Here is a 12,626-nt window from a genome sequence, read left to right on the forward strand (position 1 = left end):
CGCTCCTCTTTTCCCTCTCCCCTTCCCTCCCTCGTTCCTCTATCCTCACCGCAATGCGCGCATGCTCGGTGACGGCGTCATGCGGACGTCTTGGATTTGCTCTCCTGCCGCCAACCTGCTTCGTCTTCTTTTCGGGTTGCCATCATCGCGGATCTCCTCGCCACGTCGGGGGTGCTGGACCCTGACACGACGGTGAGGCATCTCCCCCCTCTCTTCACCATTGGGTGGGTGGGTGGGGGAAGTGAGGGCACAGATGATATAACCTCAGCGAACCGGATGAAGAGCGTGCGAGGCAGGAGGACACCCAGACACAGCCGTGCATGGCGGTGCATGCTTCCCCGGCGAGGTCGCGCTCCTCTCCTCATTCTAAAGTTCCACCACGGACCACAAGATGGAAGGATGTAGAGCGCCAGCGCCGTTCGCCACGTGTTCATCTCCCCGCCTCTGCTCTCCTCGACTCTGCCACCGCCCTCTCCACTACGGTTCTCTCGCTTTACGCTTCTACTGGCTTCATTCGGGCCCACTCTCGTTCGCCATCGGCGCACTCTGACCCGGCAGACCGACACGCACGCACCCGCCATAGTCACTCACTCCCTGCTTGTAGCGGCTCGCTGACTTCCATGGACGAATACGTGTGCACCTCATGTGGCACACCGGCTTGCCTGGTGCTCTCTGTCAGTCCCGCGCTGCCCTCGTCTAGCACCGTCCTTGCGGACAAGGCCCGAATCCCGCCACAAGAAGGCGGCTTGCTTGGCGCGCTGCCACCTCTGATGCGATTCTGCATAGTTTGCGGGCACGAGTTGGCGCCCCGCAGCCGAGTGCCGCCTCACAAGAAGCCCGCTGGCTCAGCCGCAGTACCGCGGCCAAAGCAAAGGCCCGTGGCGGCTCCGAACTCATCATCGGAGCCTCTGGTAGCACCGACTGCCATGGTCTCAGTCGCTACCATGCACGCTGCTGTAGTGGCCCTCACCCGCCAGCACCAGGCAGAAAGGATGACACTGCAGCAGGAGATGGATCAGCTGAAAGCTGTGCTGGCGGCAGTGCTGGAGCGCCATCCTTCGCTTTCAGAGTCCGAGAGGGCACCCGCGAAAGCCGTCGTTCCTGCACCTCACTCCGGGGATGCGCCCTCTTTCGAATCTGATTGTGGCTGTGGTGCACATCACGGCCGTAGTGACAGCTGCTTCAGCAGCGGCCACTGCCGCACTCGCTCTCCGTCGATTGTTCTACCAGCGTCTTGCTTAGCAGGGCCGGGGATCTCCCCAGGCGAGGCAGCAGGTACTCTTGCTACCACGGCAGGCAACGCATCGATGCCGCTGCAACAGTGTGCACCTCCCCGTTGCTCGCGCACGCTGCCGCGTCACTCGTGCAGCTACGACAGCGACATTGCTGTTTCTGAGTGGGCCGCTGCTGCTGCTGTCGCCCCCACGCAACTTGAGGCGCGGCTGAATTCAGGCTGTAGCGCATCTCTGCTGGATAGCGAGAGAACGCGCAGGTCTGCGCTCCTCACTCAGCAGGTGCCCTTCCCTGTAGCTCCGCTTCGGCGGTCGAGCGACGATGGAGAACTTGACTCTCATCAACCTCAGCAGGACGAGCACGCGCGTTTGCGAGAGGCACTGCTGCAGCAGCTGTGAAAAAGGGCAGGGAGGGGCGTCACACTGATGACAAACCGGCAGCCGTGCATGACCGCGGCGGGTGGGTGGTGGTGGTGGTGGGGGCCGTGAGGAGTGTAGCGGGCCATCTCGCGTCTCTGCAGATGAGAGTACCTCTCCGTGTGCGTCGCCTAACTTCCCCCTTCCTCTCTCGCGGCACCGCTTCGTTTCCCTCTCCTTGTGCTAAGACGTTAGACCTTCACACTTCTTGGCAGTGCTGATCTGCGGCTGTGGATGCTCTGCGAGCGGAAGAGCCAGTGCCGCGGTCAGCCCTTTCTCATGCCTCTCCCCCCTCTTTCCGAAAGGCGTTCTGTGTGCTAGATGGACGTCGTCCACCTTCGATATTGAAGTATGCGACAGCGTCGACAGCGCCGCCGCTTCTTTGTCAAGTGCAGGGCGTACACATGAGGGGGGGGGGGAGTTATTCATGAATCGACGAGGCCTGTTCGTGCGCGAGGGCGCATGTGCGGGACGCCAGTGCCACTGGCGGGCGCGCTCTCTCGCTGTCCCTGCTTGAGCCCATCACACACGCGCACACGAAACGCCACACACCCACACGCTCATCGGCCTTTGCCTCCCCATCACCCGGCGCTGCCCCCCCCCCCCTCGCCGACCTCACCGCCGCTTGCGGGAGACTGCTGCCCCGAGCACATCCCTCCACTTCACTTTCAACACTCCAACGCCCTTCTCGTCCGTCCGGCTTTCACACCTCCACATGCACGCATACACGCGCGCCGACTCTTCTGCGCGTCTCCTGTATGAAGAAGTGCACGCCCGTCTAGCGAGAGTGGTCGTGGCAAGGCCTTTCCACCTCTCTCCCTTCTTTTCTCCCTCGCCTGATCTTGCTGTGCGCGGCCCTGCTGCTCGTTCCATTGCTGACAGGGCGCGGGGCTTTGCCCTGCTGCAGTCCTCACCCCACCCTCCCGGCGGACGCACACAGGTGACACAGCCACTCGTCTGTGCGCACCGGTGCGTCTTCCACGCGCGTTCGAGTGTGCCCGCAGCTTTCCTCTGCTGGGAGGACGTAAAGTATCTGCTGCGGCGCACAAGCATTGCTGTGATCGTATCGTTACCAATCTTCACCGCCGTCGCTGCCGTCGGTGCCCCTCCGCTCTATCAGTCACCCGACATCCCCGCCCCCCCTCCCCACGCCTTTGCTGTGCTGCCGCCCAGCCAGCGCGATAGCGAAGTGGGCGCGGTAAGAGGGGCGCATCGGCGACCACGTCTCTCTTCTCTTTTCCTGAGTGGAGCGCGTGTGCCGGCGCTCACCTCGACTGCTGAGCGAGGCAGCGGCCAGCGCTGCCGTCTTTGCAGGCGCGGCGCTCACGCAAGCACAGAGACACACTTAGCGGCACAGTGAGTTGCCCCACGCTTGTCGGCATGAAGGGCGTCAGTCTACGCCGCCAGCAGCGGCACAGTCACCAGCCGAGCGTCTCGCAGGGCAGCGACGCGCCGGTGTCGCTGGTGTTCCGCACCCACGGCGACAGCCTCTCGAAGGCTGCCTTTCTCTTCTGCCCAAAGAACTTTAACTTGACCAACCCCGTCACCGCAACAGGCTCGGCAGCAGCAGCGGCGGTGCCGTCGGCCTCGTCGTCCGCCTCGCTTTCGTCCGTCGGTGGTCTGCCTGCCCAGCCGGCGCGGCACGGCGTCACCGCGTCGCCGCCGTCGGCAGGCCCGCATGATGGAAAGCGCTTCACCAGCGCAGTGTCGTCCAGTGCCGCCGAGAGCGTGCAGACTCTCGTCGAGGCCATCGTGGAGCTGCGCCCCTCCTTCTCCCAACCTTTTCACCACAGCCACGGCGCCTGTGGCGGTGGGATGGGAAGCAGCCACAATCTCTCTGGCCTGACCGCCGGCAGCCCGCTCACGAGCGGCACTGGTGACGGGACCACCGGCTTCCTCGGCTTCCCCGCACACACGCCAAGCAACTCCTCAGTCGGGATTGGCTCCTATGTTGACTTGATGGCGCTGTCGTCCTTCGTTTCTCCGCCCTCTGGCGGCAGCTTCGCCGGTGCGAACGGCGCTGAGGGCGGCGGCATGGCGTTCGCGCCGTCTGTAGGAGCCAGCCGCAACGGCGAGTCGTTGCACACCTCCGCCGCGTCGCCGCGGCAGGGTGGTGCTGCCGGCTTCAATGCCGGCATGCTGGGCAGCTCCAGCTTAACGAGCATCCCATCGCTGAGCGGCGTGCCAAACACGACTGCTGGTGCTGCTGGCGCTGGCAGCGGAGCCGCAGGCGGCTCCGGCGTTGCGTCTGGCGGTGGCGTGGCGGGGGCCGGCGAGCTGTGCTTCCTTATGCACCCCTCTGGTGGTTGGATATGCCGCGCCATGGCGTTTAACGAGAAAGAGGTGAGCCACGCGAATGGTGCTATCAGCGTTAACCAGTCCCTCACGTCCAAGTGCGCGCTCATCAACGAGGTCGCCAAGGGCAAGATCATGGCGCGCATCCTGAGCTCGTACCAGTATGTGCAGGAGCGCTACGGACTCTCACACGTGGAGGTGACCGTGGACAACCAGTACCTTGGCCGCTCCGACATGTTTCTCATATCGGAGGCGCTGCGGGAGCGTATCCTGTACGAGGGCGAGGAGATGCACGTCTGCGGTTTCCGCATTCGCGTGCGCGAGATGCTGCAGGAGGTGGTGAGCACGTCGAACACGGCGCCAAGCAGCGCCGCCACCTCCCTTGTGCCTCCCGCGTTCTCCGCCTCCTTGCCGGGCGTGAGTGCGTCACCGGCAGCCGTACCATCCGCAACCGCGACACCTGCTGGCGTAGCCTCTTCCGGTGGCACTACCGGCACTGCAGCTTCTGGCGTTAGCGCTTCGGGGAACGCCATGAGCATCGGCGCCGGCGCCGCGGGGGCTGCCGGGACCGCTGCGGCATCAGCGGCGGGCGCCATCGCGCACATTCGCGTCGGCCATGGCATTGTACTGCCCACCACCCGCATCAACTTCCAGTCCCTGTCGCCGGTTCACTACATCCTCCTCGAGCTGTCGCGTGAGATGTGGGAGACGACGATGGACGGCCGCATAGCGCTCACCTTGGCCATCCGAAAATTCCTCAGTGAGCTGCTGCTGAAGCAGCTACCGAAACACAAAGCCTCCCCGCTTATCTGCGTCGTCTTCACAGGACGACTGCGCAAGGAGTTCCAGTTCAGCCGACACAGCGACGTCTTTCACCTGCTGGAGTTGCCGCGAGATCTGCGCAGCAACGTCGACATTGTGGAAGAGATCCGCATGCACTGCGAGGCGCTTGTGGATCGCGTGCTGCGGGAGGTGCAGGACTCCGCTTGGCGGCAGCTGGAGGCCGAGGCGCGGGCGTACCGCGAGGCCGCCGCGGCGCCCCACTCGCGCGCTAGCGGGGCCAAGGGTGCGGGATGTAGACTAGCGAACGACGGCGACGACCTGGACACCGACCCGCACTTGCTTCGAGAGAGGGAGGGGTGCGCTGCTGCTGCTACGACCAGCGTCCCAAACCAGTTCCCGCCAGCGAGCGAGACTCTGAAGCGGGGCCGCGCCAGCGCAGCCTTTTCCGCCGCCACCGCTGCCACAGAAGCCACCTTTGACGCCTACGTGCGATCGCGCCAGCAGTACATCGAGAGCATCACGGCGAAGAGCTTGTTTGTGCACGCGAAACAGTCGAACACGCTCGAGGCACTCAGCATCCTACTGGAGCGGTGCACTCACAACTACATTGATCGCAATCTCACGCTCTGCGGACACGCTGTGACGGTGGTGTCGGCCGGAAAGGGCTTCTACCAAGTCACGAACAATCTTGTGCAGGTTGTGTGCGCTCGGCTGCACGACACAGGGCTGGAGAAGGTTCACGTCGTCTGCATCGGCCGCCCTCCGCTACACGTGACGCCGCTGCTCGAGTACACGTCCGACGATGACACGCTGCGGTCGCAGTACCATCTGCACAGCTGTGTGCTGTCGGGTGTCGGCGTCGGCGCGCGGGGTATGAGTGGCGGCGCGCCTACGCCATCATTACCCTCAGGGGAGGCGGAGCGCTACTATGAGACCCCGGAGTGGATGTTCGTCTTCTTCTTCCACGCTTCTCTTCAATATAAAAGCGGCGGCGAGACGGTCTTCGAGCTGCTGCCGAAGGAGTGCTGGCTGCGGGAGCACTCGGTGATGGCGGCGCTCGAGTCGCTGTGGCCGACGCCGCCAGAATCGCAGCAACAAGCGCGGCAGCAGCAGTCTCGGGTGTACTCGGCGTCGACGCTGTTGTCTGGTGGTGCGGCCGCTGACGGTGGTGAGGAGGGTGGCAGCGCCTCCGCCGGAGCGGACGCGACGACCGGCATGAACAGGGGGGGCGGGGCCGCTGCGGCTGCCGCGATGATGGGCTCGTGCGGAAGCCCCAGCGTTGCTGCTGGAGAGCTGCCCCTTCCGGGCGGCAACCCACCTCTGCTCATTCCCGGGCTGGGGCTGCGCTCCTACCCCGTGCCCGAGGTGACGCTCCCGGTGCATCCTCACTCTGCCAATCTACTGCTGTACGCTGATGGCTGGGGCGCCGTCACACCGGAGCCACAACACGTTGTCCTACCCGCTGGGGCGGCCGCTGGCTTTGCCGTCGCTTCAGGCGGCATAGGAGGTGGGCCTTCTCAGCCTCCTGTCCCCTTGCACTTGCAGCCCTTTTTCGCCGAACCTTTCAGCGCCTCGTGGACCGGCAGCATGAGCGCCGAGCAAGCCCCGTCACCGACGTCGCCACTCTGCAGCTCGAGCGGTAAAGCAGCAGCGGCGCCGGTGTCGACAGTGTCCAAGAACAGCAGCCCTCTGTTGGTGCGCAACACGACCACCACCAGCAGCTTCGCCTCCCCGACGGCCCCGACGCAGGGGTCCATGCCACGCTGGCTGACGGGCACCGGCACAGTGGGGGCACAAGTCATGGCTTGGCAACAGACGCAGCTGCAGCAGGGGCTGCAGCCGATGCTCGCCTCCTACACACTTCCACACAGCTCAGCTGGCAGTGCGTTGCTGCAGCACGCGCGATATGCGCAGCCGATCCAAGCATTCAACTGCATGCCATTCATGACGGCGGGGGCACACAGCAGCGGCATCTGGGGTATCGAAGTCCCCCCTACATCGGCGGTAACGTGGAGCTCCACTCAGCCGCGGCGCTCCCGCACTGGGGTTGCCGGGGCATCCGGTGCAGCATACCACCATCTTGCTGCACCCAACGGAAATGGGGGCCATCACACGACAATGGTGGCGGTGGCGGCCTCTGGGCTCGGCGGCGGCCGAGTTAGCCACCCCAACAGCCTGCCTTCCTACTACGCCACCAGCGGCAAGCCAGCTCTGCACATCAGCCGCTCCTTCGACCACAAGACGACCGCGAACCTCGAGCACCATTCCCTTGGCGGACTCGAGCACTCCGTGCGCAGCGTCGGCTCGTCTCTGCTGGGGCTTTATGCCAACGCACCGCGCCTGCAAACCCGCTCACTGCTGTGGCGCGACCGCAGCACCTCCAAGTCCAGCATGACCTCTATCGTCACTTCCGTGGCAGCCGCCACCACCGCTGCGGGCACAGACCTCGGTGTCAGTTGCAGCAGCGCCGGCGGTGGGCTGCGGTCGGTGCAGCTGCAGCTAGAGGATGGCCACGTGTACCGCGATGTCATGGGCGTGGCCGCCTCGTTCGCCTTCTGTGCGTGGTACTGCCTCCACGCGTCCAAGCCGTACCAGGACTGCGGAGGCGGCTCGACGGCCGTGGCGGGCACCGGTGCGACGAACGCGCCCGCATCACACGCCATGGCTGCACGCCAGGGAGGCAGTGGCGCCGCCGCCGCTGCAATAGCTGTTGCTGGCTGCTCGTCGCCGTTTACGGCGGCATCGATGGCTCGGAGGCTTCTTCAGCGCGATGGGCAGCCGAGCGCTCTAGCGGAAAGCGCCGCCGGTGCAGCTGCCGAGTCTAGCTACGGCGATGCCTCTCTCCAGCCTTCGGTGAAGAGCTGGCATAAGGCCCCGAGCGGCACGCGCAGCGACGCCGTCTTCTGCGGCTGCAACGTGGTGGACAGCGACTTGCGCAACGGGTATCTGATCCTGGAAATTACCATCAATGCGGCGGTGCTGCCGCAGTCGTTCTGGTCGCCTCGGCTGCTTCTAGACGACAACTGCTGGGCCCACCTCATGAGCTGCTTCACTGGCCGCGATGACCGCCTCACCTTGGATGATGAGCTTGAGTTTGTCTCCGAGGAAGGCACAGATGACGACGCCCTCACTATTGATGGCAGCAGCACTGACGGACAGTCGTCGCCACTGAACGGCAGCAGCGGCCGAAGATGGCGTGAGGAGGATGGTGGAGGCAACGTCACGTCATCGGCAGCCGCAGCGACTGCCGCGGCGGCGGGCAAAGAGACGGGCGGCGGCACCCGCGGCGTCCCTGACAGCGGTGGCGCTGGTGATGACTACCACTTTCAGTCCGACTTCCGCCCTGCCGAGGTGTTCTGCCGCTCCCACAGCGGCATCACCCCAGATGGGCGGACGCTCATCATCCCCACGCACAACAACGGTGTGCACTTCCAGTCCTCCGAGGAAATCCTCCTGCGCTTCAGTCCGCAACTGTTTGTGTTGACCGTGGACGAGGTCGATGAGGTGGCGCTGGAGCAGGTTGGCCCCACGCCGTCGACTGTGCCGCACCACCACGACACAGCTGCCGTGGATGATGAGGCGGTAGAGAGACGGTCAGCTGTGAGCTGTGTCTCGCGTCAGATATCGCGCAACGAAGGAGGGGAGACGCTCTTGGGCGGTGCGGCTGTTGAGCCGGCGGGACGGCAGGATGCCTTCGGGCGCCTGCAGAAGGACGAGAAGGGGAGCTGCTCTTCGCCAACTGGCGGCAGCGCCGCTGCAGCGGCGACCGCCGGTGCAACGGATGATGTAGGTGGGGAAGGGCAAGCACCGGTGCCTCCGCATCAAACTGGTGCAGAGGTGATGCAGTGCATAGTCGAAAGCGGCAGCAGAAACAGCGCTGACAGCGTAGCAATATCGCGTGCCAAGACGGCGAAGGACTCGACCGCGGCTGCGCCGCGTTCGTCGAACTCCGCTTGTGCGTCGGGCAGCGTGAACATCGACGCAGAAGTGATGGAGCCGGCGGCGGATGTGCCGTCGCGGCAGACCGCGGCGCCGGCGACTGAGGACACGATGACGTCAACGGAGTCGCTTCCTATACCAAAAGACGGCATCGCTCGCTCTACAAAGTCCGCAACGTCGACATCCCGACCTTGGCCACTGCGCCTGCGACCGACAGCGACAGTCACCAACTCCCCAGCGCTAGCCGCAGGGGCGCCGCCGCCGCTGCCCTTCCGCGCGCACGCGCTGCCCATGACAGCGGTCAGCCGGCAAGGAAGCAGCAGCATCGCTGGACCGCCGTCGTCGTCGCCGACTCCGACGACGGCGACGCACCCGGCCGGGCAGCACCCCGCGTACAGCACGTTTCACCACGACGAGGTGCCGCTGATGCCCGGCACAACAGTGACCGTGGGTTTTGTGCAGCTGCGCAACAGTCTTCTCTTCGCGATCAAGCCCATCGACCCCCTTAGACATGGCTCTGAGGAGGAGCATCGCGAAGATCTGACGGCGCTGTCGCAGTCGGCCGAAAGCGTGAGCACCGCAACGGTACTGCGCCGTCGCTGGCAGTGGAAGCACCCTGATATTGCCGCCGAGCCGCAGCACCTGGCAAGCTGGACGCGTCTGTGCACGTGTAGGCTGTTGCCCTTGTACGGCAGTAAGCCGGCTTACCCGCGTGAGAGCTTCTACACGGTGTCGCCTCACCAGTACACTGTGACGAGTCACGGCGGCAGCCACGCCGACTCGGCGGAGGACAAGCGGCGGTTGCTGGAGTTTGTGCTGCAGCGCCTCCAGCAGCAGTATCAGATAGTCGTCGACAGCCCTGGCCTCGCCGCTGGTTCGCAGTGGCCGCGCGCCGACCCGTCGCCGAACGCGCGGTTGGAGATGTCACTCGGGCACCAGACGCACACGCTCAAGGTGGGCGAGACGGCGAAGACGATCTCGGTAACGCGCATGCTGCACCGAGGCATGTATAGCAACGGACAGGTGACGCACATGCTGAGGTACCGCTACCTGCTGTGGAACTACCTGGCAGACGAGTTCACCACGCGCGAGGTGCACATGGAGGCTCAGGTTGGCGAGCGCAGCGCTTTCCGGTGGGAGTCGCTCGATGGCTGGCTGCAGGAGCGGCCGAAGGCGTTCATCCCACGCGGGCCAGACCTCTGGCTGCGCTCGCGCGAGGTGGCCGTCGCGCTGCTTCCCGAGGATGCGGCCCACCCTCCGTCGTACGAGGAGTTCTGCCGCTTCATCAACTACAGGTTCTCAGTGCATCTGTCTACATACGGCAAGGTGGCGTGGAGGCCGCACGAGGGCGGTGTGTCGCTCGACATCTCTGAGCCGATGCCCCTGATTCTGCCCGCAACACCGCCGTTGATGGAGGTGGCGCTCGTGCACGACAACCCGCTCACCTTCGACACACGCAACATCGTCGACCGCGTCACCGGCCGCACCGTCGGCTTCGAGGTCCCCGTGCAGGAGCGGTTCACGAGCGTCGACATCAGTCTGCCACATGAGTACGACAGCCACTGCTGCTACTTCTTGAAAGTGTCTTGGCTGGCGTGCGCCGCCTGTATCGTCGTCGACTGGATGGGCTCCTTCATCGCGAACGCCGCGCGCTTTCACTTCCACGCCGTCCCCGTGGGCTGCTACTACAACAGCCCCAAGGCGGAGTCGCTGACCGCGCACTATGACGTCGAGGCGGCCTCGCCGGATGAGGAGCCAGCGCTGCGTCGCGCGCTGGTGGAGCTACTCATGACGCCGGCCTACCACTATTACCCGGACACGCCGGTGCTGACGCGCAACTGCCGCCTCGTGCACTTCAGCGGCCTGTGCTGCGTCATTGTGCCCCCGAGCGCGACAACGGTGGCGCAGTGGTATCAGAACGCGTTTGTGCGGCAAGGCTCTGTGGAGCAGCTGGAGCTGCTGGCGCAGTTCAAGGAGGCGGTGACCAAGGCGCGGCTGCGTGTCGCGGACGTAGCCGCTGGCCACGCCTCTGCTGCTGGCGTGCCCCCACCCGGCAACGGCGGAAGTGTGAACTACTCTTAGTGATTTCCGTGTGCCGTACTGCTGTTGCCGCCGCGGTGCTTGCGGCTCTCCGCTCGTAGCGTTGTTGCTGATATTCGAAACGGTGGCGTCTAGACATTGCTGGGTGACGAGGCACGACAGTGGCGCATAAGAAGGGAGCGCGGGTGGCTCGGACAATGATGGGCATCCTGCTGATGAGCGGGTGGCTTGTGTGCCATAGATGGAAAAGGCAGCACATGCAGGCGCCTGAGGCCAAAGGCGGAGTGGGGGACCACCTATGGGTACGCAAGCAGTCGTCGTGTGTGTGGAGTGTCTGTATATGTGTGTGCGCCCCCCTCCCCTCTCCCCGTTTCTTGTCACGCGTCTCGCTCTCCTCACCGGCGCCACATCTTCACTGTAGTTCTTGTCACCCCCTTCCCCTTCCCCTTCTCCCTCACCTCCTCTCTCTGTCTCCGTGCTCCTTAGCTGCACTCCGAGTTCCAGGGACGCCCCCCTCTCCCCAGCCACCGACCACCACCGCCACCGCCGCGTAGTTAAAAAGCATTTTCTCTGGTCTTTGCGACACAGCGGCCCTCTCTCCGGCTCCTGCTTCTGCGCCGCGTGTGTGCGTGCGCTTACCGCGAGCGCACCGTGCTCTTTTACCCAGCCTTCTGTTTTTCGCCTACGACGGCTCCCCTTAGCCGGCTGTGTTGGCTCTTCTCGCACCGCCTCGCTCTCTCCTTCCTTCTCGCCCTCTGCATCTCTGTTAGCAATCATGTCCGTCGCCAACGCTGCGTACCTCCCGCTCATCGGCAGCTGTTTGACAGCAGGAGAGCAGACGGCGCTGCAGTGCTCGCTTCCACTCCTCTCTCAGCGCTACCGCGGTACACCGATGAAGCTGTGGGGTAAGGTCACTGGTATCAAGGCAAATTACTGGGTCGCGCAGGCTTTCCCGAACGGCGAGTTCGCGCCGGCTGTCAGCTTCTACAGCATCGATGGTGGAAACACGTGGACGATGCTCTCGGAGCTGACGGAGGAGCAAGTGGCCCTGTGCGAGGCCCTCCGCGGCCCCTACCAAGGGGTACCAAGCTACGAATATATGATGCGTCAAGATCTCCCGGCCGAGACAGACGAGGCCGCCGTGACCATGCCGACGCCGGACGGCATTCTGAAGAAGGCCGAGGACGACATCGCTGCCGCCCGCGCTGCTAGTGACGCCAACAGCGACGCCGACGAATCCGAAGGCGATGACGAGGAGCAGGACGACGAGGAAGAGGAGGACGAGGAGGACGCCGGTGCCGTGCCGGCGCCGCGCAAGCGTATGGCGAAGTTCCGCATCCTTAGCGTCACGGAGGCGATGCGTTTAGCCCACTTTGTGCAGCTGCACGACGCGGACTGTCGCCTGACGGTGCGCGGCATGTACGTCCTGCAAGACGGCGCGGCTGTCGGTGCGCGCAACAGTACCTTTGGCGGCCAGCCTCTGCACAACGCGAAGAAGCCGTCGTGCTACGTAAAGATGGCGCGTGCGGGGACGGAGGAGCGGAACCGCATCCTGTATGGCCCCACGTACAACCCACACACGGACTACTTGATGCCCATCACGGACGATGCCCCTGCGGGTGTGTGGTCGGTCAAGTACAACGCAACGGCGAACGTCGTGAGCGTGCGCAACCTCTTCTACGAGGGCTCCCTCTTCTGGTACCGTCCGGGTACGCTGGAGTGCGGCCAGGTCTACTGCGGCCCCGGCGAGCGGAACTTCGACCTGTGCTTCATGCTGTAGCCGGCTGTTGGTGGGGCTTGACGCGAAGGCGCTCGCAGGCGGCGTCGGAGATGGCGAGAGGGGCGACGGAGGCCGGTTCGGTGAGAGCCACACCCCACTGCAGGGAAAGGTGTGGCCCTTAACGGGCGCACGCGACGAAA

The 12,626-nt window shown here is 64.6% G+C and overlaps 2 protein-coding genes across 2 annotated transcripts; both read left to right on the plus strand.

The window, feature by feature from the left end:
• Positions 1–3,029: 3,029 nt before the first annotated feature.
• LDBPK_071070 (hypothetical protein, conserved) lies at positions 3,030–10,748 on the plus strand (the record flags this gene model as incomplete). The annotated part of the gene is made up of 1 exon (XM_003858495.1): positions 3,030–10,748. One exon carries the CDS (start codon positions 3,030–3,032, stop codon positions 10,746–10,748), a length of 7,719 nt encoding a protein of 2,572 aa, XP_003858543.1.
• A 733-nt stretch (positions 10,749–11,481) lies between these two features.
• LDBPK_071080 (hypothetical protein, conserved) lies at positions 11,482–12,486 on the plus strand (the record flags this gene model as incomplete). Its single annotated transcript, XM_003858496.1, has 1 exon — positions 11,482–12,486. One exon carries the CDS (start codon positions 11,482–11,484, stop codon positions 12,484–12,486), a length of 1,005 nt encoding a protein of 334 aa, XP_003858544.1.
• Positions 12,487–12,626: the final 140 nt, after the last annotated feature.

Source organism: Leishmania donovani, chromosome 7, assembly GCF_000227135.1.
Source record: "Leishmania donovani BPK282A1 complete genome, chromosome 7".
Lineage (NCBI taxonomy): Eukaryota > Euglenozoa > Kinetoplastea > Trypanosomatida > Trypanosomatidae > Leishmania > Leishmania donovani.